Raw genomic sequence first — 20,083 nt, forward strand, 5'->3', positions numbered from 1 at the left:
CATCCTATCCTTTCCAAACACACACACAAAAACACATGCACAGACCCAGAATGTCAGCTTGGTAAGAAGTCAGAACCAGAACTGCACTCAGCTGTAGCACTTTGTAGACATACTTTATTTATCACACTGTCATTCATTTTAAACATTTGCTTGCTTTTAAGGTTTTAGATTCAACCATCCTCCTGGTAACACAAGATATGCTGATAAATTAGAGAGACATTGCCACACCTGCTTGGAAACCCCCCCAAAAAGTTCTCTCTGTAGTTAAACTGGCAAAATATTTGAACCATAAATAGTCAACTTTATTTAGCTTTATGCAAAACAAGGTTTTCAAGCTGTGACATAAAACTACAGTAACTTAATGCACCAGGTAATCTGTTTCACAGAAACATCTTGGAAGTTGTCCTGGAAACTGTAAAACGATAGGCACTTTAAAAAAATTCTTGGCGGGGGACTGTATGAAAAATATATTCAATATCAACTACCATATGATAACTTCAAATGATAAGATCAAAAAACACACAGAGAGCACCACAGATAAACAACAACTTGAATTTTGAGGGCCTTTGAAAGGTGGTTGCCTAACAAACACATAAAAAGCCCTAGCAGCCAATAGAAAGTCACTTTCAAAAAAATACTTAGATACAATACAGGTGAGTCGATGAACTATGCATCTAAAACACAACTAGACTTGTGAACTTACTTGACAGTAGTTTGTCATTGTTATGGTTTCTTTGAATCAGTGGTAATTTGGCAACAAGTGCATAACTTTGCAAGAAACCAGTAACAGCAAGAAAAAGATCAAGGATGTAGCGTGCTTTGCTCTTTTATAACTGTCTTCAGTTGTAGAATCACAATAGTTTTGTTGTTTGTCTGTTGTTTTGATAGTTTAAATATCTGCTAAAGATAAAACACAGATCCACCATTTTTTCTTAGTACCCAGCATAAGATGTCAGTAGATGTCAGTAAGAAATGGTGGCTAATAATTTTAGCTATTGTCAAGTCTCGATTATGTCTTGGAACTATATACACATCTTAGCATGATGTATGTGTTTTCTTGTAAAGTCCTACACCACAAGGATTTGGCATCTGAGTAAATATTAGACCCCTGTAGGTTCTTATTTAGCAACGATCTAACAATGAGCTAAAATGCCCTTCAATTAGCAGTGGCAGTTTTATTTATATAGCACATTTTATTATCACGCATAAACCTATTATGTGTAAAGCCCTAACTCTGGCTTAACTGTGAAATGGGCTTTTGATTGTTCAAACAGAGGAATAGCAGGAATATCCTCACTTTCCGTAACTGTCCTGGCTCATAAAGGTAAAACATGAATATAAAAATACACACACAAGCATAGTCTTCACATGCCCTTAGGGCCTTTGGGCAGATGGACTTCCCAGATACTCCCTCCCATGCAAACTGCAGTATGCAGGCTTGTTCAACATACACAATCACATTTGAGTCAGTCAGCTGTGAGAAACACGAGAGCCAAGATGACCAGAGACAATGAGCTCACCATAAACAGCCGGAATGAAATTGTTGTTGGCGCTGTCGTGCTGTGACGTGGGTGTTACGTGCTGCGGCTCCGGTTTGATTTCTTCAAAGTGACAGAGGCCTCAGAAGAGGTAGGTTTTTTTTCCACTGTGCTGGCAGACCATCTTCAGAGGTTGTGTAGGATTTAGACAGGGAGACAAAGTGAGCCAGTCACCATTTCCCACTGACGTATTATGCTGGGGACTAAGACTTGGTATAAAACAGATGAGAAGAGAAAAGAAAGTGGATCTGTGTTTTACTTTAAACGGTTATTAAAATGTCAAAACAACAGACAAAAATCAAATTATTGTGATTTTACACATGCAGACACTGTTATACAGGAGCAAAGCACCAGAAAAGAAACATTCTTTTTCTGTGTGAATATGGCATCTAGGGTGATGCTGAACATCATATGAACTATTTTGGCAATACTATGACTGATGACTGCTACCAACACCACTTTTAAATGTCCCCATGTGCCATTTTCTACTGCTTGAACATTTGAGAATGTAGCTGGGTGTGTTTGGGAGAGTGTGCTGGTTGGTATGGTTCAGCAGCTGTGATGTTGGCTTATGTAGTAGGAAATGTTGAGGGTGTGTAACAGCTGCGAATGAACCGGATTTGTCAGTTGTCACATGACAAGAACTGGAATATGTCATTCAATTCATATTCTAATAATACAACGAGAAATTAATGGATTTGCAAATACATAATCTAATTTCTAGGACAAACTTTCCAAATTGTTACATTATATTCTCTACATTTACATGCATGCTTGGTAAGCATAACTGTATTTCTGGGTTGTCTTTATCTATTTTCTATATTACAATAAATGGCATTTTGAAAAAATTACCATCTTCATCTATTAAAAAAATAGAAAATGGTTTTGCTGATCAGTGTTAGGGGTAAAACAAGATCAAATATCTGAAAATTACTGACACTAAGTAAATACCAATGCAAAGAATACGAGCCAATAGAAGATCAAGTTTCCCTTATTTTAAGGACTCCTGTTACTCTTTCACCATAGTGTTCTGGAATAACCTGATTTGTTCCAGTTCAGATCATCAGACAGTTGAGACATAACTTTGTCTTTGGCCTTTTTTTTTTTTTTTTTGGCAGTCTACTGCTTTAGTTTTTGTCATAAAACATAACAAATATCTTTTTTTTTAATGATACAAGTTAAACAACTACCTCTGAACCTTTCAAAATACACCATGAGGAATCGGAGGCACCAAAAATCAATCACATATATTTCATGATTCAGATTCTGGGCTTAGCTGTTCCTAAATCTCTTCTCTCTGAATGTTTGGATTTTGGATCCTTTATGTAATCCTACATCAAGGGCAAGCGAGCTGGGACTCTTGGGTCAATTTAGAATTTGACAGTATGTTAATTACATGTTAATATAGCAGAAAGGGTTAGCTATATTACCTGCAGATCTAACTAAATTAAACCATATCCCACTTTTAAAGAAGGTAGAAGGTGATCTGGCTAGGTGGAAATGTCTACCCATATCACTCATGGGAAGGGTTGCCGCTATAAAAATGATGGTATTACCAAAAATAAATTATTTATTCTCAATGATCCCAACTAAACCGCCCGCAAGATTGGTTCAGATCTCTAGATTCATATATGTCCAAATTCCTTTGGAAAAATAAGCCCCCACGTATAAGCTTAAAAACACTACAAAAGACCAAGGATAAAGGAGGATTAGAACTACCTAACTTTCAGCACTACTTCTTAGCCAACAGGCTTCAGTTTATCTCAGGATGGCAAAAACATACCCTCTTAGATGAACCTTGGCTAGATGTAGAACAAGCACTTTGCAATAATCTAGAGATTTCAGATCTACCATTTATCAGCTCAAATATCCAACGACATGAATGCTTCAAAAGCATCAACATCAGCTCTTCTCTGACAGCGTGGTGGGAGTTTCTGAAGTTGACAGAGTCTTCATTAATCCCATGCAAACGCACACCTATCTGGAACAACCCTGACATATTACAAAACAATAATATGATAAACTTTTCAGATTGGAGTAGTAAAGGAATCAAATACTTAGAACATATACTAGAAGGAACAGAATTTATTTCATTTGACAGACTAGTTACACAATATGGGATCAACAAGAAAAGATTTTTAGAATATCAACAAATTAAATCCATAATAAAAAGAGATTTAAACCGGGTCAAGTTGAACTACAAAGCGCCACCAAGTGTGGTTCAATTTCTTACTCTTAAAACCCCAAATTACTATCCAAAATATACAGAATGCTTTCTAAAACAGATGAATCAATATCACTTCCTATTGCAAAATGGGAAGCGGATTTATCAGTTAACTTTGACCAAAACTTCTGGTCTCAGATTTGCTTAAAACCTTTCATCTAATTAGAAATCCCAGTCTTCAATTAATTCAATACAAAATACTACATAGAGTGCACTATACAGGCCATCGGATGTTCAAGATGGGCTTTACGTCTACCAACAACTGCTCACACTGCCAAACCAATTCACGGACAATTATATCACGCTCTTTGGTTCTGTCCACCAGTTCAGAAGTTTTGGCGTGAGATATGTGAAGACTTATCAAAGTGTCTGAAATGTAACATTCCAACTTCCCTTTAGTATGTTTGTTGGGCAGCTTAGATAATGTCACTCCGGAAAAGAATATAGCCCATATGGTTTTCACTGCCCTATGCATAGCCAAGAAAACAGTCCTCATGAACTGGAAAAATAAAAATAATCTTAATTCTAACCAATATAGAAATTATCTATTAGATTACATTAGTCTTGATACAGCCTCTGCCACCACATCAGATCAATTGCTCTGGGCTCCTTTGATCAGCTCCATCACCTAGTGGGGTGGGGGTCTTAGTTTGGTCCCACCTTCACTGTTGTGATTGGTGTGGGGTAGGGACGGGCTTAGGGCATCAGGGGTTCCCGGGAGCATCTTCCTTGGGGGCTCAACCGGGATAACGGTCATGGCCAATTAGGGGCTCTGTTGGCTCTTAGGTGACGGTTTCCTCGTGGCTGCGTGCAGCAGGGCTAGGGAGGGTCTGTGCTGACGGACGTGGGTTACTGACCTGGTAGCCTGGCTGCCCCTGGGTGGGTCCGGGATGGGCGTGAGGTTCTGGGGCACTCCGCCTCTGGGCTGGGGCCCTGGCCAAGCCTCAGGGGCTTGGGTCCTGGTTGGTGTGTTGCCGGGGTTGTGGGCGGGTGGGTGTATGGGGGCCCAGTCCTGGCGCAGGGTGCCGCCTGTGCATCGAACCACCTGGGGGGCTCTTCAACTGGTGGGGAGGTTGTCAAATCCTGCAGGAGATTTCCTCTCTTCAGGAACTCTCTCTGCAGGAGGGGAGATACAGGAGAGGTGGAGGAAGATCTCAGCCTGGGCGTCTATTGTCTTGTGTAGTCTGGAAGATGAGTGGATGATGGGGTGGGTGCAGTTTTCTCTGTGGTGGGGTCGGGTGGACTGTCCCGGGCTCTGTGGGGCTGGGCGGCGTTGCTGCACTGGGCCCCGGTCCGGATGGGCCTGGGCCCCCCTTTCCCTGGCGGGTTGCAGAGTATGGGGTGCCTACTGGGGTCAGCGGGGAGCTGGCCCCAGGAGGGGTCACTGCCCCTCCTTCCTTCCCTCCCCATCTCCAGCTGCCTCCCTCTTCCCGCTCCACCACAATCACCCACACATGCAGGGCCTTGGGGTAGGGGTGTGTCACCAGGGTGCAGAGGAGACATCCCCCCTCTGTCCCCTTCTGGCTGCCTCTGCCTCAATTTTATCCCACAACTTAGACATTCACATTACTCACACTCTCATTACACATACATATAGGATCTTGGGGTGGGCACGCTACACGGATTCCAAATTACCATCAGGGTGTACACCTCACCCCTGGCGTCGTTGCCCACCTCTCAATTTTAAATACACGTAGACATTGAGGGCTAGCAGGAGGGGCTATACGCTTACCTGCTGCTCTGGCAGGTAGCTCCATGCCCTCCTGGGTTTTAAATGCACCTTAGAACACACATACATCAACACTACATAAGAGCGGGTGGAGGGAGGTTTGAGTCTTCCTACACCCCCGTTCTCTGCGGCCTGCTGGAGCGGGGGGGGCTAGGAGGAGGAGTTGGCCGTCCGACTGGGGTCTGGAATGTGGGGCCTCCCTGCTGCTGCGGAGTCGGGGCAGTCTGCTTCTCCCCACCGCAGGGAAAAGGGTAACATCACCTGGGTCTGGGCGCAGTTTCCCCTCCAGGGGCAAGGGTACCTAGACCCGGGGCTTAGAGTACGCTTGGGAGTGTGATTGTGTGTACAGCGTCTCTTTATGTCCGTCTCCACGTTGGGTGAGTGTTGAGTAATTGTATATGAGAGCATGAGGGTGGGAATAGATGTTTGTATCTGTGTGTGCCTGTTTGTCTGTGTCTTTATGTCAGGTTGGGTATCAGACGCCACCTCTCTGGGGACATCTCAGGCCCTCCAAGGTTTGAGGCCCATCTCCCCACCACTTCCCCTGCGGTGGCAGACGCCTCAGACATCGGTGCGTTGGTGGTTCTTTGTGTCCGGGATGGGCGCCCAGGTACCCACCGGCTCACTCCTTGGCGGCTGCTTATCGGGGCCTGGAGCCTGGGGCTCGCTCGGGCCACCGGGGATGGGGTGCCTCGGCCTCTCAGCCCGGGGCTCGGTCACTCAGGCACAGCTGGCTGCCGGGCGGAGCTCACGGGCACGTCACTGCAACCCCCGGCTTCTGCTCGCGGCTGCTGAGTGACCCCTCATCTGGGACTCTCCTCAGCTCTTTCTGGGATAGTGGCGGCTGCCCCTCTGTTGGTCTTCCTTGGTCTCTTGTGTTCTGGGGGCCTCTGGATGTCTGGAGTTTTGATCTCCTCCATACCTGCTTCATGCCCTGGAGGACGGGGCAGTGGCCCCCACACCCTCTAGCAGATCATTACATGAAGGAACCTTTTTAAAACAAGCGCGTTCATGCTCACAGGTGCACACACGGGTGATCACACACACAAACTACACCCTTTTTGGCTCCTACCTCAAAGCACACTGTGCGCTGTCGATCCCACGTGCTGCACAATAATGTTTAATATTTAGTATTTACTGTCATATTCCCATATATCATTGTGATGTTGTTTATTACTCGTTTTTTTCTGCTTGCTTTTTTTTTTCTTTCTCAACAGGTGATCCAGGTGATCGATATATGTATTTTTTGTCTGCTTATTCTGTTGGTTTTGGTTTTGCCCTTCTCCCCGTCCCTCTTCTCAGCTGTTTTCTTTCCCTCTTTCTTTCTCCCCTTTCTTTCCACCAGTCAAGTCTGTCCCGTATTCAGCAAGTCAAAATAAAATAAACAATAAAAAGGTGAATCAAATGGACCATTACGGCAAGGCTGGGATGGTCCATTTGGTAAAAAGTAAATCCGTTGGGCATCTTTCTTCGCCTTTAGACAATAATTCTGATGGCAAAAGAACCAAACGGGACAGGTTTAATAAGAAAAAAAAAAAAAAAAAAAAAAAAAAAATTATAAGCTATATTACCTGATATTGTCCTAAAAGAAGCTATTAACTGATCTCTGTGATTTAAAAAAAATTAATTTGGTAGAAGTTGTCCCGCTTCACATGTTCTCCAAATTTTACCCAGTTTTATTTATCCTTCATATTCATATCTACAGCATGTTTACTTAAAAAACTAACGGAGCTATATAATTAAAGCTCCCACAAGGAATAATACCAGACATGGGTTTAAAAACCATGGATTGCAGTATAAATCTCCAGGTCTCACCAGAGGCTCATAACTTTTTATTTGAGTTTCATTTCCTCATAAACTCCCCCTCAATACCCACACATTATTAACACACACTGCAGGACTTTTATAGAGCATATTAATCAAAGAAGACATATGGAACAGTGTTTACTGCACCTCTTAACAACACAGTAACAACACAATGAGGTTAACAAAAACACATTTTCTGTAATTTTTTTGCAATGTTCACTCTTGCAGAGTGAAGAACACTTGGCTGGACAAAAAACAACAAAAAACAAACAAAAAAACCTGTAAATCAAGTGTGTTTTGCTACTCTTTTAACATTTAATTCTGTAGTGTCTGAGGTGTTTGTTAATTAAAGTGTTTGGGAGCCACAGCTGTGATAATTTAACAGTACTTTATTTTTTGTTTAATAAACACAAAATAAAAGTTTATTGAGTTTTTTATTGTTAATATTTACATAGTTTTAGTCTTTAAAAAAATAGAGGAGTACAAAGTCCAAGTATTCAGTGATTTTGTTCTATTCCAAATCTCTGCAAAGCGATATGGAGAGAGGCATTTTTCTTGACCACGTCAACTTTAAATCTAACATTTCCCATTTCCATCCCTGGAGCTGTTATTTTTTAAAAACACTGATCTGTCATAAAAGACTTGAAGACTCTTCAGCATGTTTGCTGCAGAAATTCAGTAAATAGACTCACACAAATAAGGTCACCCTGATTTTCTCTTCTCCACCTCTTACTCTTGTTCTTTAAAACTGTGCAAATGGCTTTACTCCTCCACTTTCCTTCTCCACCCCCTCTCCCTCTGCTACCTTTCCTCCTCTAACAACAGTGAAGGCTGTAAATGTGCATTAATAAACTAAAGTACGATAGGTTTTGATGCCCATCTGGGATCTGATCTGGTTGGCAGAAGGCACAGGAAGATGCTGCCCTCCATATTTGCTCTGCCAGAGACTGTGTTCTTGGCGGAAAGGCTTGGATCAAGGACTATTTCAGTGAAGTAATTAATAAAGAGTCTTGTCACAACCTGTGAAGGCTTAGTGGCGATATGATTATATGGTACTCACATCCAGTTACACAACTTCTCAAATTTTTACTTTGAGTTCAGTGATATAGTGTTTGAACCGCTCAGTATTTTGTCTACTTTGCTCTTTACCTCTATGTAGTTTGAGGTAGAGTTTACTTAACACTGACCCAAGACCCGATGACCTCATACTAACTTGTAGTAATGTGTAATATAGAATGTGAGATTGCCATTTGCACTTAGTCAACCATGAACTCAGACATTAGTTAGTGCAGTTAGTTATTGGATGACTGCTGCCACTGCTACCCAGAAGGCAAGTGCACTGCATGCCATTATATAATACTATTGGACAACAAGAAATGACAAATTTAGTGGGTTTAAATAATTGATTATGTCAAATACTGATGCTAGTTCACAGCTTTTGAATTTTTTAATTATTGTTTTCTCGTCAGATTAAACTGACTGACTACAGGAGATCTGTAACTAATATGCTCCAGACAGTGATACTTGGCTTCATGGGCCAACAGCATGGATTCGCTCTTTCTCTTGCACTCAGCTGCAGGTCTCACACTGAGATTACCTCCTGTTATGCAACTCACTAGACGACAGTGCTCTGTTGGCAGCAAGCAATTTCTCATTTTTTTGTGTTGAGCATCTAAGGCCACAAATACCACTGGACCTCTGAAGGACACATTTGTGGCTTTTGCAAACTTTTAAGTGTTTTACTTGCTACTTATTTTTCTCTCCCTTTGCTCTCTGTGCACCACATGGTCCAGTGTGCTTTTGAAGAGCAATTGCCCACTTTAATTAAGTGCATCGATCCATTAACACGAGTGGCATCTTTCTGTTCACCCATTCATAGCTATATCACATGTTTTTTCATCAAAAAGCAACAAATGCTCCGCTTGGAGCCAAGAGCAGTCAAACAGCTGCTACAGACTTCTGCAGCGCTTTAATGAACTTGCCATGTCATTTGAATGCAGCAACTGTTTGACTTTCTTTTTTAGGCTTAACCACAACTGTTAATGTCAAAGGAGAGGGAGTAATTTTATTATATCACATTCTGAACTGGTTAATAAAACAATAAGGCTGCAATTGGCCACTTCCAGAAAATTAATCAATTACAAGCTTCACAGGCAGCTTAATGTCATCAAAAATGTAACCAAAATATTTATTTTTAAATTGTTTAAAATCTTGCAACAAGATTGACTGTCTGTTTTTCCAGAATTGATTATAAAGATTTTATGTATTTTATGTTTTAATATCCACTCTTACCGTGTCAATGCCTTGTTAATCTCTTCAAATCCAAGGGCATTTGGAGGAGATAGTTGACACTGTGCTAATCGTCTTATGCTTAAAAGACAGATGTTTCCTATTAAAATCCTCGTCAGAAGATGAATGCACATCAAAGTATATGCTTTTAAGCACCGGCAAGCCATATAGTGTGATGGACAAGCTACATGTTCTTTCCATCAGTGTAGCGTTATTCGTAATGTTCTACAGCGAGCGTGGGGTTGATGTGAAAAGAAAGTATAAATCGTATGTGACTTTGTAGTGGATTTGACATGAGATATATCATAAGCTACTTGGAGTCACTTACCTCTCAGGCTTTGTTGATCCTATTACACTTGAACCACCTCCCACAATGTTTCAGTCATCCCACAGTCAAAGGCCTAATGATCAGCAGGCAGTAGTATAGACTCTCGTCAGCTGTTAATTGCGGTGAAATGGATCTTTAACATTAATCTCTCTCAGCATGAGTGCGTGTTTGAACCCAGAAATATTTGAATGCATGGCGGGGAGGGAGATGAAAAATTTTACATGTTCATCTGTGCGTGTATAAATGCTTGTGTGCAGACATGCTTACTTTCTCATTTGCAGTAAAATTGTCCTTCATCAACAGTTTATTCTTCTGCTAATGCCATCCATTGACTAAACAAATAAATGGATGTGTGATTTTTTTTCCCTGTGTAATATTTGACAAATCACACAGCATGTCTCTGTGTGTGTTTTTTTCATTGAATGCTCTAATGTGCAAGCAAAATAGCACATTAGAGCAAAAGGTGAAAAAAGTGTCAAAAAAGGTGAAATTTTATGTAAAAAATGACTCTCATGTTTTTTTAATATCCAAATATAGAAGTAAGGTCATAAAGGTATAACATTTTAAGGTATAAATCTCTAGATATGGACACTGTCCTGTATAATGTTAATATTTTAGTAGTGTTGTCTCAGTGCCATTTATTACAAAATCATTCACAATAACAGTATCATTGCATTTTGTATGAGTATAGAAAAAGACAAAACACTAAACATTGTCTTTCACTTTATTCAGTGTGTGTTTTTTTTGGACTGTGGAATTAAGATTGACCTCTAAAACTGCACTGAACCTGAACTTGGTGTGCTATTATGTATATTATACTGTCTAGCATTACATATACACATATTTACATTTTTAAATATAAATGATAGTATCTATACTTCTTATTATTAAGGGATCCCTACATTGGAAGTCTGTTATACTGAACCCTATTATTTTCGATGTCACGCTGTTCTGAAATACACCTTTATTTCACCAATTTGCAAGTAGACCAGCAGAACTTCCCAAGACACCTCAACGGGGGTCACAAATTATGTTCTCAGACCACTGATGCAATTTTAGAAGAAGAGAAACAAGTGTTCTGCATGTTTTTAGAGCAGTTTTAAAAAATCTTTTCTTTTTATTAACCTATTAAATCCACCAAAAGTAACTCAAGTAACTCACTTCAAATGTAGACCTTTTATGTGTGATAAGTCGAATAGTTACTAAAACATTTCCGTAGGTCACATGACAAATGTTAGAAATCCTTTATATCACACAATGTGCTTATTGTACAGGCAACATAGTCTCTTGAAGATGTTAATTGACCATTGTGCTTATGGTCAATTAACATGTGCTACTATGTAGTGTTTTGACCACACACACACACACACTCACACACTCGATTGGGCTCATACTAGAAGAGTTGGTCAGAAGCGTCTACTCATTATCCTCCTGTGGCCATACTTTTTTCTCCCTGATAACAAAGTTATAAATTCCTTGTTCTGTTGTGCCTTAGTTCAGTGGACCAAGACTTCCTGTTTTTCGCACATTGTTTTGAAGCTTATTGTTTGAGAAAAGACACAATATTTCAACACCTACTCATTTCTAGATGAATAAATAGGACACGATGTCTGCCACCCCTTTGAGGCAGATTCATACCTTCTATACATGGTACTTAATGGTGTAAATGGATTGCTTTGCTGGGGGATCATAACTGGAGCTATGGTCATATCATGTTGCATTTGAGTAATTGCTCTGTGGTCCTTTATGGGTCGTGCTTTCTTTCTACTAATGGAATTGGATTCTGACATAAGTTTTAATATATTATAATACTACTGGAGCATGACAAATTATCTGAAAACATACACAATATTTTACATTTCTCCATATGCTAAAGCCACAATTTAAAAGTTTAATTCATCTATAAAATATTACAGCTATTAGACATAATGAAGGCTAAGCAATGCAGAAACCTTGGTTAGGGTTTATTGTAGATACAGGATGATAAAAAAATAAAGCTGCAAGTGTTTTTCTGGCTGGTTCAGATTCATATTAATTAGAATTTTCAGTGCACAAGTTATCTATTAGATGAGCTTATGTTATTTAAGACTGTCATGCCACTCCATAAAGTTGCTGGTTTTGTAAAAAAAAAAAAAAAAAAAAGAAACAAAAGAAAAAGAGACAAAGAAAAAGTGAGTGTGACAGTTCAGAGGCATGATAGAGCAGGGATAAAAATGCAAGCTCATTCTGCTTTTCAAAGAAAACCTCCAGTTCAACTCGACTTACTTTCTTTGCTGCCTGCAAGGTGACTTACAACCAAAATAAAACTATTCTTTCTTGAGATTGAGGCACGCTGAACCAAAAGCATCCCAGAAGACAATGTGCTAGATTCTGCTTCTTGTAAAACTACATTGAGGCCAGGCTATTTTTGAAACACAAACCTCAGGCTACAGACCCGTTTCTGTGCTTAATTTTGATTCTAATTTAGTGAGTATGCTATTTGTCAAGCACATGATGCATGTCCGTCGCCTTCATGATGGATATAAGCTATGACTTGAGTAACTGGTGCAAATTACCAGTGCACCTATGGAAGTCAAAGCCATTTCTCTAGATCTGACACTACATCAGTTGGTTGTCCTTGAACTTCATTTGAACATGGCAGATGGCATTTTGAGCATGTGAACAATAATACCTGTTCATATTAAGCCTGCTCCTTTGTCCCACAGTAACATAGATAAACCCACATAAGAAAATGAGCACAACATTGTAATTGTACCTTACTTACTTTATTCTACATACTGTAAATATACAGCACATCTACTCTACTGTTGCACACATGACCTACTGGTAGGGGGTGTTAAATAGATGTTCAACTAACCAAAGGAAGATATATCCTGCACTGCCCTGCACTTTATTTGTAAGTATTTCTCCTTACTGTTAGATTTATTCCTGTCAGAGGGGCAGGAATATCTATTGCAGTTTGCTGAAGGTCCAGTGTGGCAGCACTGGTGTCTATAGATCACGGACTATCACGAACCTGGCTGACATTTCACTCTGTCTGTGAGTGGCTGTCCTGATGGAGAGTGAGGTACCAAGCCTCGCTGTATCATACATCATGCTTCCTTCATTCCCAAATATGCGTTCTTCATCAAGGCCGGGGAGAGGATGAAAGCCGTAAAACATAGTGCCTACCCCCTCCTTTGCAGTCGTCCTCTTAGCCCCACCGTCACTCTTTTTTATTACCTCTAATGAGCCAACAGTTAGCTGGCTCATTAATAATTGCTGGCTGTAATTAGACATTTGTTGTAGTTCTCGAGAGTCTTTTCTCCCTGTCTTTTACACCCGTTCCCATTTTCTACATCAGCAGTGACCTCAGAAAGGTATATTTAGTAAAAATGATATAACGGATTAAATATGTAATAAGTGGTTTACAGCTTAACTCTATCGAGCTTTGGAATAATTATAATAATGGCGAAAGAGTCTATGTTTCGTTTTCTTGTGAAGAATACAAAGCAAACATGGAACAGGGAGGACATCAGTTGTTTTAATAGGGTAGTTTAGATTTTGACCATTACTATGTGCAGTTTAAAGGAATTAGGTATTACCTTACCTTAGCTGAATGACAATTGATCAAATGCAGTAGCTGAACTCTTTGTCTCAGGAATAAAGTATGGGGTTAAATTCCAGTAATCAAACTTCAGCATTTGGACGTGGAAGTTAATTGAGCCCCTATGCAGCTGTACAAAACAAAAATAGTACAAAAACAACATACAAAATGCTAAAACTGGGAAATTTATGTGTATGCGCACTTTGAATTTGATGTGGGAAACAAGTTTTTAAAAAGATGAGATGGGGTAAAAAAAAAAAAACTGGTGTCACCACTTTCCCCTTAATTAAACTGGCGTGTTACTATGACTGAACACATTCGATACTCCGACGGAGTTTCTGTGGCCTCAGCATTGAACTGCTGAAATGTATACAGTATACTTAGAGAGGGAATTTTGTCTGTCATTACGATTTGAATTCAGTTTGAATCAATGCACTTTTTGGATTCCCCCATCAGCTGACACAGAGGTCATCCAGCTGACTGACCTACAGCAAATAGCGATTGATAATAAATGGGTAACCTGGGCCACCCTCTCCACCACTTTGCTGAACAGTCAGTGGAACACTTTGTCTAACATCCACTCTTCTGCCAAAGGAAGAGAAACAGAAAACCTTTCCTTCCAATAATATCCAAAGTTTTTATAGAACATATATCTTATAAGATTTCTTAGTATAAACTGCAAAGAAGCTAAAGATTTTGCACCTACAACCCATACTATAATTAAAGATTCAAACAGTCTGGTACACAAGGGACACATTCAAACATTCAAACCCCATGACTAATCTCTGGGCCCTCTGGTGGTATTGCATTAACAACAAATGCAATTCTATATTTGAAATCACTTCTTAGGTATACTTGGAAGAATCACACCAAACACAGTTTATTGCTGCATCCACAAATGAAAACTGACCCGTGGTTCAAAAATGAAAAAAAAAAAAAGAGAAGAAATTGTTTGAGTAAATTTGTGTAAAGAAAAGAGGGACCATCTGGTTTATTATCAGCATGAATTACAAGCCATGATTTGTTATGGTGATATTAGCTCATACGGCATGGTTAGGTTCTACATGTGTGAAAAGACTGTTAATGCTGAAGAATCTATACTGATTGTAAAATATCATATTTAAACATATGTTTCAATGAAGAGTTGCTTATATAGTGAAAGTGTGTGTGTGCTAAACTGTCAAAGATTAAATGTTTAGCACATTTTAAATAGGAAACAATACGAATTGCCACCTTAAAAATTAAGAGCTGGAACACTATTATCTTGTAGCAAGATTTAAGAAAACATATTAAGACTTTAAACATACAGAAAACTGCTAAAAGTAAGAGTGAATATTTGAATATTCTCTTGACTGACTCCTTTTTGGCATTGTTTTGTCTTGCTACTTGAATCACTCTGAGCTACTTATTTATATGAAAAGTTATATATAAATATATTTTTTGCCGAGTTGAACTACTGGAGAAAGGTTATCTGAGAGCATCAAAGAGGAGCAAACATGCTGCTGAGTTGTGCAGGACACAATTTATGTGATAACTGATTGTTCCAGGTGTGGAAAATTGAATATATGCTCTGCATGTCTATCTATTAAATATGTGAGGAGACACATACTGTGCCAAGCAAGGGCCGTCCTGTACTAACTTTACAGTTTATGGTCATTTTTTAGGACTCTGGTCTTGCTAAAAGGTTGTTATTTAGTCTAGTAAGCTGGCCTTGAATTATTTCCCACCTGATTTCTCACACCTGCAGTGTTTTTTCCACTATGATTGGAGTCTGGGTGTAACTATTATCAAGTCATAATTCCTATATTACAATTATACAATATATATATATAATTTTAATAATAACAATTATAATTATTAACATTTACAACAACAACAATCTTAATCATAGTCATAATGTTGCCTAAGTTGGATTTTTGAACTATAATCACACACTGAGTGCCATTTGCTGATAGACATATTGCTCCTATACAGAGCCCACTGTTTCCATCCATCCCTACCATAATCAACAGTTCAGAAAGGTCAAACAATTTATGAGTACATTAATAAAAATACAGCACTCTGAAAACATTTCAGTGACTAAAAGTGAAGATGCTTTAGGACATTTAAAAAAATCTAGTTTATATTTAGCTTTTCTTTTCCAAGTGACTTCATACAAAGTATAAAAATATGAGTTAAAAGAATGAGTGAGTGAGAATGAACTCAAATTAATATTTTATGGAACCACCCATGATCTTTAAAGTAGTAAAGTCCATGTACACCTGCATAGTTTTTACTTGGAAGGTTGGTTGTTCTTCAGTATCATAAAGAACTTGTAACTGCTTTCTTTGGCTTTAAGGGCATCGGGTGCCTCGTGTTGATTCTTGTAACCACAGACGTCTATGACGTTCAGGGCTCTGACTCATTTTCCTTTTTTAGTCTAGCTATATGTTTGGGATTGTTGATTTGTTGCTGGTGTGCAGCACATAGACTAGATGAAGAACATTTCATCTCTACAACACAGCGTGCAGTAACTTATAGGTCATCCTGAAGACTAGTTGAAAACATTAAGTAAGGCCATGTGCTGCTTATATACTTTGCCATGCTGTATTTTTTTTTTTAAATCTTAGAGTTTTTTTTTTTAAATCTTAGAGTTTAGAAGTCACAGTCGATTGCAGACTGCTCTGTCAGGATTTCCTCCATATGGTTACAACATATCAAGGTCAATAAATGACAGGTATAATATTAAACAGTAAAAACAAGACTACAGGATGTTTTTAAGATGTGTGTGTGTATGTGTGTGCGCGCGCTCGTGTACCTCGACATAGTAGGTGTAAAAGTACAGCACATCAAGATCAATGTGTGCTGAGGGTCTGTGTACGTGTTTGTGCATCTGAGTTTGTATTTATCGATTCATGGATTAGCCCTCTGGATGAGACTGACTGAAGTTTACATGCACTACAAGAAGATTTAATATCAGATCATCAGTTGAATGTGAGGGAAAATGAGTCATGAGTTATATGTAAAACCTTGGAATTATTCATAATGTCATTTTTCTGCAAAACTGAAAATGGAAGATAATTATGTTGGTCACACATGTCATAGATGAACAGGGTATTACTCATATTTGTGGTTCAATGGAGGCAGATGATTAATGGCCTTCTCTTTTGTCATTTTCATTTAGTAATAAGTGTGTCAGAGAGAGGCATGACACTGAAATCCATTAGGATAAAAAGATACAATTTATTTGGACTGGTTTGCTTGTAGCTAATCCATCAACAGAGAGAAAATAGGTCAATGATTAAAGCCCATGCATTGTGCCTGAAAGAGGACGGATGCATTCGGTCCAGTCCAGACAGAATCAGAAACACAAGGATCCTCACAAGACCCCAGAAATCCTATAGAGACGTGCAGAGTCAAGTTATAAAAACTCTCCTTAATGTCACTTGTCCCAAGCATGATTTCATGAAAGCAAATGTGGCCACCCAGTGTGATCTGGAGGGCTGTGCATGGTCTTGCATTTGCTTGCCTACTCAAAATAAATGGAGTGGATATGTTGTCAGAAAGGGGCCTTAAGATTCTGGGATGCTTGCTTGATATATACTGTAGCAGACTGCACGCTTGCCTGCTTTGGCTTGCCCACTACTTAATATTCTTCTGCCAACCCTACAATCACCTCATTTAAGTGCTGATCCAGTGCCTGCTAAAAACCTGCCATAACACTGAGTTTGAACATTGAATCGTCCTTGGTCACCTTATCTTTTCTTTGTGTTATTTTAACACTTTTCCTTTTCAGAGACTAAGGATATATATAACACAACCCCTATTGTTGTTTATTTGTCTGTCTCTTTGAGTTATTTTTGTGATCTCAGTATTCTTTATCTGAGCCTGTCTATTTCTTTCTTATTCTCTTTTATCCTCCTGTACTCTCTCTCCCTGCTCTGTCTGTCAGTATGCATTTTAGTACTGTTATTTAATGCTGTTGCTGTTGCTAATGCCTTTTTATTTGCTTGTTTTTTTGCTGTTGTTTTCTTTTGTTTTTATGTGGTTTCTAACCCCAGTTCATTCTGTTATGGCACACCGCAGTCCAGGATGACGCTGCCCCAGGTACCCAGGAGTACATTATGTTACGGCAGGATTCCATCCACTCTGCGGATATAAGGAGTAAAGGGTCCCCCTTTCGTGCTAAGTGTCACGAAATCTTCTGCTGCCCACTGAAGCAAGTCGTCCACAAAGAGAACGCAGAACCCGAAGGTTTGTTTGCACCCCTCCTTGTTTTGATTTGCTGATGCTCCTCACTTCCTTTGGCCACTCTCATCTCACCCCCTCTTCATATTCTGTCCCTCCAAACGAAGTTTTTTTTAAAAATTTCTGTCCCATTTTTAGAGAGCATCTGGTGCGCTTCTGCATGTGTGTGTTTGTGCACGAAGGCGTGCGTGCAAGTGTGAGTGTTGGGCATATTAGACGACCCAGTGCTGAGGGGATATTTGCTAGCAGAGAACTTGTAGGACGGCATCTCTCCCTGGGCCTCGTCCAGTTCAGTGCGTGTTTGTGTGAGCCTATGTGTGTCTGCCTGCATACCCGTTATGTTGGACTGAGGAGCATAGCATCTGTAGCTCCTGTCCACCCCTCCCTACCCCAAACCATTAACTCGGTCATTGCCACCCTGAGGCGCATGCACAGACCAAAACAAAGTGCAAAAAGAAAAGGGGTTATAGATGGAGGCAGCTGCTGCCCTAATGAGTTCAATGACTAGGCGATTTCAGTATGTGCTTCCACTTAAACTGGCCCAATAAAGCAAAACAAAACAAAACAAAAAAGACAAAACAAGGCTGTGATGATTATGTTTCATACCCATGACTAAAGAGTGATCTACTCATCCACAGACTGTCAAGTCAGCAAACCCCACCTCCCTCGCCTTCCTTCCCGTGTTTCCTATGCTTCTGCCTGTGGATCAGTGGTCTTGGTTGCTGCAGCCTACCTAACCATTGCTTCCTTCCTTCTCTCCCTGCCTAACATTATTTTATTTTACATTTCCTCCATGTTTCATTTTCCTGCTTCAATACTTGCTGTATGCAGCTATGAGGGGAAAATATACCTGCATATAGTACAAGTGCGCAGAATTCGTTAAGAGAAGTCCATGTATAAGAAAAATAAAAAACAAAATAAAGCAAAACAAAACCTTTCTGCTCCAAGCATGCTACTGCACCTTGCTCTGTCTGGCATTCAGGTTCTTTGGCTACCTCATTTATCATTTAACCGTCTGTATGGTGTTACGATTGTAGAAATTGCTTTCCTTTACAGACAACGTGATCGGTAAGAGATGAACTCTCTCACACATGTTTTCTACAGTGTGCTGGTCTATATTCTGCTGTATTTAAATGTCATGTTTGGCACAGAGTTTCTGGACCTGTCATATTAGTTGACCTGTTGATAACGTTCTCTTTACTCGCCGAAGGACTTGGGCACACGTTCTTATCCTTGTGAGGGAAGAAAGTGAGGGTGAGAGAGATAAAGTAGTGGTATACTAACAGAGGTCTGGCTGGAGAATTACAGATGTATTATTCAGTTTGTCTGCAGCTCCAGTTGGACGTGACTGAATTTACAAAGGAAGGAGGGGAGACTACAGCTCTTACGTAAGCTGTTCATGAGGACGTCATTAATGCTGATGCATGATGTGAATGGAAACCGTGTTATTAAACTGTTCTATGGAACAGGCTGTGTAGACAGATACACAGATTATAAACAACATGTAATTGTCTCCTGATAATCTTTGCAAAAGCACAAACCTCCCACATTAAGAAACAAAACAAAAATATTTTATATTTTTTGGTAGAATGGCAACAAATTAGCTTTTACATTCATTGAAAAGGCGGCATTTAATGTAAGTTTATGCGTTCTGAGAAATCTGGGCAAGAAAGTCAGTCCCGTCACACTGTTACCATGGCAACAACATTTCAACTGCTTTGTGTTGCTTATTAATGATTTTCATGGACTCTAGCTTCTAGAATACTTAGCTCTGTGTCTACCAGACTTTGTAAGTCACAGTGGACTGCAGCCCAGGCTGTTGCAGTTTGTTACATTTTTCCCTCTATGGTTGAACTACATCAGTGACAGTAAATAAAAACTATCACAATAAGTAGTAAAAACAAGACTTCTTTTGTGCCAGCAGGAGTAGATGTGCTATTGTTGAACTGTGGACAGTGACACTTGCTTTGAAGAAGTATGAACAGCGAGGTCCATTAAGACCTAGGCTTTAAGAAAGGCAATCCAATTCCTCTGACGCATATCCCAGAACTACACTGAAGTGGCTGAAGTGGGACCAGTATATTAGCTTTACACGTCCAGAGACATGCTTGACATCCTCAGGCCTATGTGTGTCACCTGCTGGCAAAGAGTTTGTTCTCTGTATTATCCGAACTCTCCTTGACTCAGTCTGTGTAACCATCTTTTTCTCTTTATTCTCAAATCATTGTTTTCTGCTTCTGTTTTTCTCTTTAGCTCTGTTCTGTGTCTCCACAGTAGAAACAAAAGATGGTGCCTGAGGAGCAGATCTGTGTAAATATCCATCCATAATTCAAAGTACTGCAAGACTTTGTCTTTA

The 20,083-nt window shown here is 39.7% G+C and overlaps 1 protein-coding gene across 2 annotated transcripts in view; it reads left to right on the top strand.

Annotated features, from left to right (window-relative positions):
* Positions 1–20,083, top strand: part of fgf13a (fibroblast growth factor 13a) — a 96,767-nt gene that overhangs the window by 30,673 nt on the left and 46,011 nt on the right. For both annotated transcript variants that reach the window (XM_031734944.2, XM_031734875.2), the window contains exon 3: positions 17,566–17,733. In XM_031734944.2, coding sequence (XP_031590804.1) covers positions 17,566–17,733 — 168 coding nt within the window. The remainder of the gene's footprint in view (positions 1–17,565; positions 17,734–20,083) is intronic.

Source organism: Oreochromis aureus, linkage group 2 (genome assembly GCF_013358895.1).
Source record: "Oreochromis aureus strain Israel breed Guangdong linkage group 2, ZZ_aureus, whole genome shotgun sequence".
In the NCBI taxonomy this organism is placed as follows: domain Eukaryota; kingdom Metazoa; phylum Chordata; class Actinopteri; order Cichliformes; family Cichlidae; genus Oreochromis; species Oreochromis aureus.